Source organism: Halyomorpha halys, unplaced genomic scaffold, assembly GCF_000696795.3.
Source record: "Halyomorpha halys isolate HHAL.00 unplaced genomic scaffold, Hhal_1.1 Scaffold380.1, whole genome shotgun sequence".
In the NCBI taxonomy this organism is placed as follows: domain Eukaryota; kingdom Metazoa; phylum Arthropoda; class Insecta; order Hemiptera; family Pentatomidae; genus Halyomorpha; species Halyomorpha halys.
In genome coordinates this window covers 1,150,446-1,164,804 of record NW_027106430.1, presented here as the reverse complement: position 1 = coordinate 1,164,804, position 14,359 = coordinate 1,150,446, and the positions used below count along the sequence as shown (strand labels likewise).

The 14,359-nt window shown below is 28.9% G+C and overlaps 1 protein-coding gene across 5 annotated transcripts in view; it reads left to right on the top strand.

The window, feature by feature from the left end:
• chico (insulin receptor substrate 1 chico) overlaps positions 1-14,359 on the top strand; it is a 29,103-nt gene that overhangs the window by 11,346 nt on the left and 3,398 nt on the right. For all 5 annotated transcript variants that reach the window (XM_067044811.1, XM_067044810.1, XM_024359219.2 and 2 more), the window contains 7 exons: positions 7,477-7,642; positions 8,550-8,710; positions 8,978-9,114; positions 9,817-9,895; positions 10,491-10,631; positions 11,892-12,075; positions 12,298-13,398. In XM_067044811.1, the coding sequence (XP_066900912.1) occupies positions 7,477-7,642; positions 8,550-8,710; positions 8,978-9,114; positions 9,817-9,895; positions 10,491-10,631; positions 11,892-12,075; positions 12,298-13,398 (1,969 nt within the window). The remainder of the gene's footprint in view (positions 1-7,476; positions 7,643-8,549; positions 8,711-8,977; positions 9,115-9,816; positions 9,896-10,490; positions 10,632-11,891; positions 12,076-12,297; positions 13,399-14,359) is intronic.

The window sequence follows — 14,359 nt, the reverse complement described above, 5'->3', positions numbered from 1 at the left end:
ATTAATATTTAATATCGTAGCATTGATACTTTTTTTTTTTAACATCAGAGGTTATCATCATTTCTTTCTAAACTACTGAATTAAATTTGATAGGAATTGGTAGAATTATTTTTAATAAACCAGGAACTAAAAAGTTACGTGTGCTAACAATTTTTGAGTCATGATTCAACTTATCTTTTTGAACCTGATTGATACTGTATAGAACTCAATGGTGTTTCTGAAAATTCAAACATGTTATTTTTAAAAAAAATTTGATCAAAGATTTACATTAAAATAAATAGTAATGAGATTTTACGGAATATATCTGCAATAGGAATAGATACTTTTACAAAAGATTAACGTTTGTACGATCTTGTGGCTATTTATATATAACTGTCAGCACGGGGATGATTTCAACCTTTTTTTTTTAAGCTTTAAATATTAATTAAGCCATTCTGTAATTTTAAAACAAAAAAAAGTATAGTAGATGTGAATAAAATTCAAAGCAAAGAGGAATGAAAAAAAATGTCTAATCCTATCCGTTACTGTTTTTGATTATGATAAAATATGGTACTTTCAGAATGACTATTTGTTGAATCGGTTACTCATATTTATTTTACAATTTTCTCTTTATTGTACTGGTCGTGTTATTATGTTTTAGGGAATTAGGGATGTATGTTAATTTGGTGGATTACCAACAGCCATTAAGTGGTCTTTTCATTAGATATTATTGGTGACAAATTTTATTTCTATAATCTTGCTGTTTAATGAGTAAAGTAATTGTGCATATGTGTATCTGGTATGAACAGGCTCAGTAGTGTGTGATGCATGGCATATTCTATATGTTATTTATTTTTTTGCTTGTCCTAGAACAGGCATGGAGAATCTATGACTCGTGGGTCAGACATTGACCCACGCAAGCTTTTTAACTGACCCACTCATTGGTTTTTATAAATTAATTTTTTATAAAAAATTATATGAAAATAAACAGCAACAGATTTCTCATTAAGTAGTTTATGTTTGTACATTGTTATACATTTATATATATGTATAAATGTATTAATAAATAATATTTCATAATACATATTTTATGTAATTTTCTTTACCCCTTGTTCATTCAAACACTTTGTGACCCACGAGCTAGTACTAAAAAAAAATTAGAGAACAAAATTTGACCCACGGTTCAAAAAGGTTCGCCATCACTGTCCTAGAACATACTGGTGATATTCAATTGTCTGGTTTTAGGTTATGTTTGTAATCATTTTGATTTAATAAAAATTCTTTTCGAGATTCTTTTGTTTCTTTTAGTACTTGTATAGCACAGTAAAGTATCCGATTTATGTTTAATCATGTTAGGTATTAGCTTGTCTATTTGTTTATCTTGTAAGTTTATGTAATCTTTTAACTAAATGCTTGCATTAAATAATGGATTATAAACAAAGATTTATTAGATTGTGTTAAAAAGTCTGAATTTCTTAAATTGCCCAATAAGTCATTTTTCTAGTTAATTATTTTAAATATTTCATAGAATTTCTAATTAGCAAATAAAATATAATCGGGTTAAGTGAGAGGAAGTGTTTGTTTGGGGACAGTCCTTGTTGAACAAGTTAAAAATATTTTGTAAATAAAGTGTTAAGGTATTATTGGGTTCTGTACAAAAACAAAAAAATTAAAAAACTAGATCTTAACATATTATCTTAGAATATTTAATTGACAATTTTTATCTTTTGTCACAGACACATAATATAATACAATACCTGATATGATATAGTAACAAAAATCAAACTAGTTCTTTACATTTTATCTTTGTATATTTAATTGATAATTTTTATCGACTGTCACGGTCATATAATATAAATAAATATTTTTTTTTTCTTTTTTTCTTTTCTTACGTCAGCCCAAGACTCCCGTTGGAGTCCTACACTGCCCCTGTTGTTATATTATAAAAGAATGGAGCTGAGGATGTAAATTGTTATTATTTATTTAATTTTAAAAATCTAATTTGGATTCTGCTATAAATTTGCACAACGCCTGAATAGTAGCCCTTCTAGATCTGCCAGCCCTTGGAGGAAAGCGCTATTGTTTTGGATGAGGGGATATTTAATCCTGTATTTATCATATCTACTGCAATTTAGTATAATATGTAATGGATCTTTGATAGAGTTGCATGTCGAACATTTATCATTATTTTAACTTTGATTAATGTTAAGCCGCGATTTGTATGACCGTGGTTAATTCTTAATCTTGTAAGTAAGACTATATCTTTTCTGTTTAACTTGACACAAGTGTTAGAGAACCATGGGCGTGAAGAGACGTTAGGTTGGATAGTGAAATGATCTTTACCTTTCAAACTTGACTCCCAGGCATACCTATCCTGCCATTTACTAATGAAGTCTTTTTTTAACCATTAAAAATTTCCTGTAAAGGCAGTTTCGCATTTTCCACTCTACTCGAACATCGTTTTGCTGTCTTATCAGCTCGCTCATAGCCGTACAAACCCACATGACCTGGAACCCATTTGACCTTAAATTTGTTATTTGATGAACTATGAACTTCTTCTATTATGTTAGTTATTAGGTAAGAGGAAATATGTTTTTGAGTGAATTGGATACAGAAGCGGAATCTGTCAGAATTACGAGTTTTGTATTCCTATATTTTCTGTTTGCTATTTTGAAAGCTTCAACGACACCGTATAATTCAGCATTGTATATGCTAAATTTGGTGGGGAGGTTTATTGATGTATCCTGGTTATATTGGACATCATATATCCCGACTGGAACTTTGTTTTTATCTTTAGATGCGTCTGTATAAATTTTTAGATAATTTTTATACTTTTCAGAGAATATTTTTAGTGTTTTCTGTTTTACAACTGTCGGTGGATAGTGTATTTTGGTTAAATCTGATTGGAATAGTTTAGAATTTGTTTTTATGTTAATTTGTGACTTTGGAATAGGAGTACATAGGTCGAGTGGTCTGGGGTTGGTGGCAAGTGTGTTAAATAGATGTTTTGTTTCTTGGGCTATGATTCCTACTTTTAGAATGAATAAAGTGCCGTTTCGAATAGCTTGATAAATAAATATATACTATGTATAAATTTTTGTGCTATGTATAAATATTAATTTACTTGGAAGAATGAAATGAATAAAATTGTAGTAGGGCTGGTTAAAATCTTGTCTCTGAAAGTCAATTTTTATTATGTGGAGGATCACATAATTATTTAGACTGTGGCTGAAATAGGTTGCTGACCCTCTTCTCTTCCTTGCTCTAGTTTTGAGTTCATAAAGGAATTCAACCTAATCAACAAATGGATACACTTTTCAAAGTGTATGATAGTGGTTAATGAGAAATATTTTTGACTGTGATTTTTAATGGATATTTGACTTATTGGATAAAAATGTTTTGACCTGGGCAGAATAGCCTGTATGAAGTGTTTGGAATGATAAAATAATATGTTTCATAGTGAATTAAGATTGTCGATTGTCGTGTAAAAACAATAAAAGTTTTGAGACTATAATTTGGATAATGTTTTGAATTATTTAGTATAAAATAATAATTATTATTTTTAGGTGTTTACTATGATATAATATAATATAAGGTTTGTTTTAAGAAGTTTCATAATTTAAATTAATAGTTTTAGTAATTGAATCATTATTTAATGTTAACAATCATCATTTTCCCTATTGGAAAGAAATTAGAAAATGCATTGCTCAAAAGAAATTTTGTTGTTACTGTTATTGAATTGATTACTGTAACATTATATTTATCAACTCATTATCACTTTTAAAAAAAATAATTTATTATTTATAAATAAATAAGTATTCTTTCAAGAGAAGACTATAAATTGAAATATTTTTTAAACAGATCAATTTGTTGTTAGTTTATGTTTTAATTTATAAAATTATTGCATTGTTTTAAATAGGTTGTATTACAGGCTAAATAGAATTTTGCTGTTTCATTGAGACAAATATTTTGATTGTTGATCTTAAGCTGTAAACAAGAAAAACAAAACCTCTTTTCTCAAGGTCATTTGTTCCTTTCCAGATTCTATCATACAAATAAATTAACTTTCATATGAAATTTTGATTGTTTAATATTAAAATGTATTAACGACTAGCCTGTGCCTTTAGTGGCTTACTTTGGCTAATAAATGTGGAGTATTATTTCTGTTTTAATAATCTGAAAGTTATTATATTGTTTCTGAGTGACCAATCTTAATAAATCTGTTAGTAGAGATTGATAGGGGTATTTAGTGATATATATGAACAATAAATAATAAAAGCATTTTCAGTAGATTTCAATGAAGTTTAACTTAAATATTTGGTGACTTGCCATAACTTTAGTTAGTCTTTAGAGGTGTATGGTTGTCAGTCATTTCTGCTTCCATAAATCTTTATTATAGTATTATCTACTGGTCCATTACATAATTATTTTAAAGGTAATTCTGTTATCAACTTAACCTTGAAAGATTAAAGGGAACACCTTACATGTTTTTACTCCTGTATTTTAGTGATTAAAAAAAAATATATACAATTTTTTCCATTCAATTTAATTTAATTTATAAAAACAACTGAATTTAATTTATATTCCTTCACATTCCACTTTGTCTTCTATTAATTTATTAATAATTTTGTTGAAACATAATAGGATGTATAAGAATGAAGCTGTTTCTTTCTTCTTTTTTTAATATGTCCAGAATAAAATTATAAAAACATGGATCTTTGTTTTTATAAAATATAAAATTCTCTAGATGAACTCCTTTTATTCCTTCTTCTGTGAAAGAAAAGTAACTAGTAGGAATTAAGTATCTCCTCAGCAGTTTTAATTTAAACCCTGCTTTTTAGAAAATAATCTAGGATCTTAAAAAGAGATAGTAGGATGCTGATAGATCTTAGGTAAATTTTTGAGAATTCAAATTTTTAAATCTTAAAGATATCGCATGTCCAAACTTGAAACAGATTATTGGTAAAGGTGTAGGAGATTTTATGCATGCTTACTCTTAGCATTTAAAGTTCTGTTCTAATTACTTATAACTATTCTAGTTAAACAGAAATTATTATTGTCACATATATTGATGTTTATTGCTTTGATATTTATTTCAGCTATTACAGCAGTATGTTATATAATATTTCTTTACTTTATATCTAAAATAAGCCAATTGTTATTAAAATATCTTTATATGAATTCGGTATCTCATGAAGGTAAATGGATATCCTAATCTTTTTTCTTGTTTTTTTTGGTAGACTGGTCATCAGACATAATAAGTTAAAATCTTGCTTGTTTAATAGTTATTAAAAAAGTTTGGTATAGGATTAAAATCAACTTCGAACCTATATGACGTATGTTAATTCCATGTTTAGGACCTACATTTTGTGAACTTGTACATTTTAGAAATTGTAAAAAAATTCACTCTGTCATATTAATACATTTTTAAAATTTTTATTGTGAGTAATGGTTTAGATGGACCTAGATCACTTCATCTTTTGCAAAAGTTATTGCTCTAGGAAGTAAATTGTTGATTGTCTATGTTTGAAAATTTTTATCAGTTAATCTGATCTTAGATTACTTACCTTATGCTTGTTTGTTTAGAAGTTTTAATATTAAATATGGTTTTATGTAATGTTTTTAAAGTAATAATATTTATTTTATTGCATCCTTTAGTACTGAGTTTTATATGCTTTTAGGCGATTTTCTAGTTATTAGGCTCCTGTGGTTTCAGTTTGTTTGCATGTTCTTATTTTGCATCTTATTTAGTTGAATTTTTAGTAAACAAAATATATATTTGTAGATTTTTGTAACCTAATATTTGTAAAATGTAAATATGTGTCAGTATTGTTATGTTAAATAATAACTGAATATTAATATTTAAATAGAAAGTTTAAGGACTTTGACTTCTTAGGTTCAAGTTTACTTAAGATTTAAATGTTATAAAAAGACCATTCCTCCTACAAAGCTTTTTTCTTAAGCCACCCAACTGTCTTTAAGAAATTACACTTCCTGAGATGGAGAAATAATTCATTCTGTTTATGTCAAAAAGTAATCATCATTTATTTTAAAAATACAATAATATGTGCAATATTATACATTGTGATTTCCATAAATACTTAAAAAACTATTTTTATTTTGAATGAATCATTATTTTTATATTCATTAAATTTTAAATTGCAAGTTATTAGTTAGAAATAATTTTTTTGAAGATGATTCTTAAGTTATATATATTTATTGTATTATTGATTAAATAATAACTATTATTATTAACTCTATTATGTAGTAGGAGTTAATATCTCATGACCTAAATTTTCCCTGGGTTTGCATTTCTGTATCCTTTTTGATTTTTCTGAGGGTAGTGTCAGAAGTACACTAACCCCATTAGAGATATTTAGTTAGCTACTGCATAAGAAACAGTGAAGGTTAAGGAAACACAAATTGGTGTTGTGAGGGATTTTTTTATGGCTAACCACCATAAACTTTCTCAAAAGTTATCCTTGAATGTCGTCCTAACTCCTTACCCAGATTAATGGAAAAAAAAGCAATATTTCCGAGCTAATTATTTCTTGACTCTTCAATTCATATAATTTCTCTCGGCCACATGCAATGTTAAAACAAAAATTATTAAATTCATTTAAAACATAGTTCTTATGTTTGTGGTAATTTACAACAAGAAGTTTATTTTCCAAGTTCCAATTTATTGTACTCTTAAGAGATTATTCCATTTTTTCGTGTTAAATGACTAAAAACAATTTTTTATTTTGGCACTACAGTCAATAATAATAAAGTAGGAAAATTTTTCAGCTGTTACTCACAAGATGCCTTATTAATTTCACAGTACACACACACTACTAACAGTAAGAAGCAACAAAGTCGGTTCATCTATTCCAGAGATAATTGTGGCAGTTAAAAATTTATTTTTTTACTAAGAGGGGTTTGAATGGAATAAATCAGTTGAAAATTAGTTCATATTATATCTTTACCTCATAATTAAGGAAGGTTAAAATATTAGCATTTTTTAAAGGCTTTTGCGGAGTGATTTCATGAGATTTTATATTTTTTCTTTATTTTTATAAATGGTAGAGATATGGGAATATGAAACCTCAAATTGCCCGTTTTGAATCGAAATTGTAGGTGGTAATAAAGAGTTTCTAGGCTCATGAGGAGACTTGTGACTTAATGGAAAATCAACAAAATGGTAAAAAATTGGTCCAGTAGTTTCAATTATTCCAGTTAAAAGTCTTTCAGAAGAGACTTGGGGCAATTTTCATTAAAATCATTTTGATACCATTCTGGCTTGTACAGTTAATAGAAAAACATGTTTTTCGGTTATTGCAAATATTTCATTTTATTTTCCTACTTTATTCATATTTTAATTGTGTTGGTTAAATAGTTGGTGGCTGTAATCTTTTCTTGTATAAACTTAACTAACTTCTTTATTTAATTTTAACATTTGTTTAGTATTTTCTGAGACTTTCGTGGTCATTATTAATTTAAACCATATTTTTACAGGGATATCCAATTCTCGGGAGAGAAGTGACTCTATGCCTTCTCGTCACAGAACAACTAGTGAGAATGCTCACTTCCCTCACTTGCCTCAGAGCCATATGCGACCTCACTCCATGTACAACAAGGCTATTAACAATTATTCACCTCCTGTTGTGTCTAGCCCAGTCAGGTAAATACATCAGATTTAAGAAAACTCTGTATTTTGTTGATGAATACTTTTAACCTATTAATGATTTAAAGGAAAAAGAAATTTGATAAATGGTGTTCATGTATTAGGAAATATTTTCTTTGAGTAGGCAGTGGATTGTATTATCACAACTTATAATTCAATTATTTCCTTATTCATGAAGAAACAAAACATTAGTACAAAATTTCAAAGTGAGCCATTCTTTTGATGATTCCATTTTATCTCAGAGGAGAAATAATATTGTATTATTTTATAAAAAGTATAAATGAATAAAAAATAAGCAAAAAAGAGCCTATTGGTGGTTAATTTGAAATATTATTTTAATTTATTTTATTTTTATATAAAGAAATAAATTGTTAAACTATTACAAAAAAAAAAAAATTATTTCATTTTGTTTTTGTTTTCATTAAATAAAACTATTGATGTACCATAATTAAAGTTCTCCTATTGAAGGAAGACTAAATTAATTATTTTATTTTATTTTTTTTTTTAAATTTATTTATTGATATTTATTTACTACTGTACATAAATACATCAAGTAAATTTGAAGAAATCATAATGGTATGGTACAAGCATGTAGAGAAACTACCCATTGGTAGCACTCGTAGGATTGGTTGGGATGTCTGCTGTATAGATTGTGTAGAGGATGGCTAAATTAATTAAAATTAAGAAATTACCATTTTCCTTCCTGGCATTTGATCATATATACCATCAGAGGTCAATGGTAAAAGTGATCAATCTATTAGAAAATGATATCAATTGATCACTTTTGATCATAATATACCATCAGAGGTCGATGGTAAAAGTTATCAAGCTATTAGAAAATAATGTCAATTGATCACTTACCATTAAACAACTTTGTGCTAAATCTTTTTATCTCTGTTAACAGTCCTGCAAGTGTAGCTTGCTCGACCGATTCAGCTGAGTCCTCATTGTCTATGGACGGTGATGTCCCAGATGGACCTTGGGAAGAAAGTGGGAGGTATTCGCTTACTCCTGATGAACCGGTTATCCTTGAAGAAAATTTGGATGACTATTCCCCATGGCCAGGTGAGTTTATTTTTATTAGATACCAATTTTTTTCAATTCGACAAGTTTTTAGTAGATCTAGGGTTTATTTTCAAGTGAGAATACTGTACGATATATATTTCAAATTCTGATATTAGCATTAATTAATTATTAGTTTCTTGTCCCAAAAAAATAGTTTTTTAAAAAAGCTAAAATTATATCTCTATGCTCATTTAATATTATGAAACTGCTTAGTACTCATTTGTTGTATACTAACATTTTCTTTTATCAATGAATAATATTTTTCAGGAGAAGATGAAAAACTTAACAATTACATGCAGATGGAGCCTTCTTACTGTCTTTCAATCCAGTCAAACAGTACATTGAATAGAAAACACTCTCCTAACCCCAGTAGCAGTGGTTTCAAATCCAGTTCTCCCTCACAGGTAATTCTAATTATTTTTTAAATAAATTTTAGAAAAAATATTTCAATCCATGGTGAATTTTAGATATGTCAAAACCATGGGATGGATGGGCATTGGTTAAAATATTTATATATTAAATATAGGTTACCAATATGAAATATATCATTTCTATTATTAGATTTAGAAGAAATAAATAAAACAAGTTAATGTACATATCAGTACTTGGCTTGTTTAGTAGCACAACTGACAAAAACATTAAAAGATATTTTATGCCTGACATATCCTATAAATTGTTTACTTTTTTATAATCCTACTAGCTTTAGAATAGTCTTTGGAGAGACCAAATCAAAGTAGAGAAAGAAAACCCTATATACAGTATTCTCTTTAGAACACATTCAATTCAAAAGAAAACCAAAACTTTTTTTGTCAGATTTGTCACCATTCAAGGAAGCAAAACAGTGATATGTAATATAATTTAACTATATGACTCAAGAATCACACATAAAAATGGACTTTTTACACCCACGACTGACACAATCATTATATTTAGTTAGCTTTTGTCTTTTTCTTCAAGACCATCATCCATCTGTTTAGATTTCTATTATTTTAATGCCAATATTGAATAGACTCATTCAAGTTTTTATTTCTTGTATTTATTACTGACGCTTAAGAAATTCAAATTTTATAATTTTATGTTCTTAAAATAATTATTAATGTCTATAGGGCTCAGGTATGGACATGTACAGTCCCTACAGCTCCTCACCATTGGACACACCTGGGAACTATCTTCCTATGAGTCCAGGTTTGTAATACTTCATTTAATTTATTTCATATATATATATATTTATTACTGAAGAAAAACTGTTTTTTTTGTTTAAGACTATTTTTACCTGATTACAGCGAAGCCAACATGAGAGTAATGTGTTGAGGGTGTCTCATTCAGTTGTAAACTTTTCATAGTTACACCTGGCCTTGGCTACATTTTCTAGTTAGTTGCTAAAACTAGAGGCAACTCCCACCCTCTTTCTTGTCTTTCCTTTAAAACATTGCTTACAACAAGTAGTCGTTGTACAACATTACAATCTCGAGCATTCTGAGAGAAGACCAAATCTTAACTATAAAAGTTAATACATTCATTATTAAAGAAAATAGAATTAATTTTATGCAAATTAAATTCTATTTTCTTCAAATTTAATTCAAGGGTAATTTTATGTTTTTCTGGTTCATGGAAAAGTTAACTTGAAAAATTAAATAATTTATCTAAATTGTAATGATTTTTTTAATTTCTAAATAACCACTTTCAGATTAGTCATTATCAATGTAAATCAGTATCAGTGTATTGTCAGTTTACTTGTTACTATTAAAATGTTTAATTTTATGAATTTTTACTTGTTTAGGTGATAATCGTTACCTGAGGAATGCTGTTAATCATAGTCGAGGTAGCAGCTTGACAGAGGATGGTTATGTTCCTATGGCTCCTGCTGCCTCTGATGATGGTTATGTGGATATGGATCAAGGATCAGTCCAAAACAAACAAGGTTGTAAAAGTTCATTTTTTTAACCCTTATTCTTTTAAGTAGTTTTAAATTTTTTCTACAAATATACAGCTAAATATGTCTTGTATGATTTATAAAGCCACAGTTACGCCTGTATTAGATTTATAAACATAATTATACCTTTTATTTTTTTATTGAAGCCCATATTATATATAAACTTTAATTATAGAAATTGAAGTGCTATTGATATTTCTACTAGTAGATTTCTGAAACTCAAGATAATTTTCAAGACAATTTTATGAATTTTTAATTTAGTAATTGATTAATCGCATAAATGTAGTTTTAAGTATTCACTTTCAATAGGTTCCTCGCTCATCAATCTGGTGATCTTATAACATACTAATAATGACTAGCATTATTAAATTGTTTTTTTTTACTATTATACTCGGAGCGTAATTATCTATCTAAAAATCATGAAGGCAGGAACAGAGTCAATTGATGGGATGGTTGATGTATTTTAAGCTTTAAACGTGGTCCTCTCAGCCTTATGTGGTTGGAAGAATGATTTGATTAGACATGTAGTAGTCCTATCAAACTTCAAATAAAGAGGCAACTCCCAATAATTTATCAAATAAAGAGGCAACTCCCAATAATTTATCAAATAAAGAGGCAACTCCCAATAATTTATCAAATAAAGAGGCAACTCCCAATAATTTATCAAATAAAGATTATGACTAATTAAGAATGGCTTACCACCAAACACATTTGTTTGCAAACTACCATCATTTCATGGCAATATTCATTTATAAGAGGTCTTGTTTTGTTCTACAGGTGTCTTGTGTTTTTCTTGTGTTGTGTTAAATTTTAGTCTTTGTCTATATGTTATGTTAATTAATAATGGCATGTGATTTTTTGTGGTTTTTTATTATTGATAAATATTTCTTATTAGAAATAAAAGTAAATTCCTATAAAAATAAAATAAATAATAATAAATTTAATTTACTTTATCACAGAATACTTTGAATCATCAATATTTTTTTTTTTAAAAAAGTAAATTGTTTAAACTAGTCGTATAAAATATCTTCCAGGAAATTGTTTCCTTTTATATATTGAGCTTTTGTAAAGCGATCATTTAAAAAACTTCTTTATTGGAAAAGTTATTTTGTAACCTCTTAGAGCATATTTTGAATAATAAATACAGCTGAATTACTTAGAACCATTGTTCATTGATGTTATCCTTTAAAAAGTGACATTTTATTTGCTATAGGATATATTTATAAATTATTTTTTAAAAAATTTCAGGTTCCTGCGGCTCAATCACATCTGGCACACCATCAACAGACATACGATTTTCCGAGTATGCTCTTGATAAAGTGTCTGCTTTCTTTCCTCCCAGTGATGTCGACCCTACGATAGACTTGACACCTAATGAGCGGCCTGCACGAGCCTATTCAGTGGGATCCAGGCCTAGCCCAAATGTTAATAGGCAAGTACATTATATTCGTTTATATCATGTTACATTGTCTCAATGTTGGGATAAATAACTAACTATAATATTTTTTTTTTTCAATTCTTGATTTGAAAAAAACTTAAACTTAAATTAAATGAGAAAACTAATTAGTGGCTGTTATCATTTATTCATCTGCATAATAATTATTTTTATTTCATTTGTCATGAATATGTATCTTAATGATTTGTTTGTTTACAGATCTGACTTATTAACCTCTAGTACCTGTGAGCGAGTTCGTGCTTTCTCGGTTGGCTCCAGAAATGTACATGTCTTTGGTCGTATACCACCATCTTCAAGCCACTCTTCAATGGAACCCTGCGATGATATGATGGAACTCGACTTCAGTAAGAAGGGTCGTAGAGCAAGAAAAAAGGCCAATAGTTCTGAAAGATTAAGTGTTCCTGGAAGTAGTGCATCCACTTTATCTTCTGCTGCTAGCTCCTATTCAACAGCTGAGGGAAGTTATATGGAAATGTCTCCTCCCAAAAAGTGCTTTGGAAAGTCACCTCCTAAGTCATCGCCTCCAGGACACCCATCACCTTCTCTCAGTAGGGTTCCAGAAGGAGGAGAAGGCTATATGGAAATGAAACCTGGTGATCCTAAACATATTGTGCCAATGAATACAAAAGTGAGAGTCGATTCATTTCCAGTTACATCACCTCCTATCAAACCTTTTCTGCTCTCAGGAAGGAATAAAGATGATTATCTCGATATGAGTCTTAAGAGAAAAATGTCCCTTACTGAGGACAACAATAACACTAAGGTAATGGCTCCTCAACCAGATGAATATGTGGAGATGACCCTTGGATCTAAGGCTGATCAAGAAAGCAGTTATATGGTCATGAACATGGGTACAAAGGAAAGGAGGGGTAGTCGAAGAGGCAGCCAACCAATCACTATACAAGGACCGAAGGAGCCTAGTTCCTTGCCTATTTTTGCCTTGTCGGGAGGAAGGAAACACTCCACAGGTACTCCGCCTAAAGGTCCTCTGCACCTGTCACTAAGTGGCTCTCCCAGGTGGAACCACAAAAGTCTTAGTAATAATAGCATCAGTAGCAGCAGCAGTAGCAGTAGGAGGGATGATCAAGGTATCTTCCCATTCAGTCCCGATGGTTATGAACCGCCTGCAAAGTGTCCTGTAGATGGGACGTCTGGAGAAATACGCATTTATAATGAGGAGGATGACGAGGATACCGAAGTGAGCCCTATGGATAGGCTACTTTCAGGTCTTGGAAATGTAACGATAATGTCTCCTAAAGAAGATTCAAAGACTTCTGCCTCTACCCTTTCTCCTAATGGGTAAGTATCAATGATTTAACTTTTATTACTCCAATTGTCCTATTTTTAATGTTAGTCATTAAAATATTCTAACATTACTACATGTCATTGAATGTGAATTTCATATTTATTTAAAATATTCAGGATTCCTAGCATTTTAATTTTTTTTTAAACAATCGATTGATATCTTTCTAGGTAGTACTGTATAGCGACTAACCAGTACTCTGTCAAAGAATTTATGTAAATATTAAATAAGTCAATTGTAGTCCTAAAAATAATGTGGAATTATATTTTGTTGTTACTTCATAAGAATTTTATTCTCTGGTCTACTACGGAAGCTTTATTTGGGTTCAGTATATTTGAATTAGTTTTAAAAAAAAAAATTTTTTTTTTAAATTTTCTGAACAAAAGCTTCAAGCCTAAGTTAATTATTTACCTGTCCACATTTTTGTGAAATTCAAACTAAAATATGTATATATATATAGTGGAAATACTAAGTGCCCCTGAGTCATGAACTCATGTTAACTAAAAATCTATTTACTTTCTATTTTTCAGTTACAAAATAAATAAATAATAATCATCAGTTAATTGGCAATATAGATACCCAGTGCTAACTAAAAATGCTGTGGAATATAACAATCAGATTCATCTCTCAGATTCTCATTGCCAATCGGAGTACTAAAAATAAATTAATTGTATAATCTCAGTAAAACTGCTCTTTCCAACAAAAATTTATATAGAATTAAGAGAGATTATACCTGGACCAAATACACTTATTAATCCACGGTTTAAAGATAAGAAAAAAGAGGCTACTCTAGGGTTGGAAGGGTAGCATTCAGGCCAATAGCATGAACGCTGGTTGTAGTTCTGTTATTTTTATTTATTATTATTTTTATGTGACATGCAAAATTTGGGTCAGATAATCTATAACTACTGGGTACACATTTTTATTTAAAATTCAGGGACATAGGGATAAAGATAG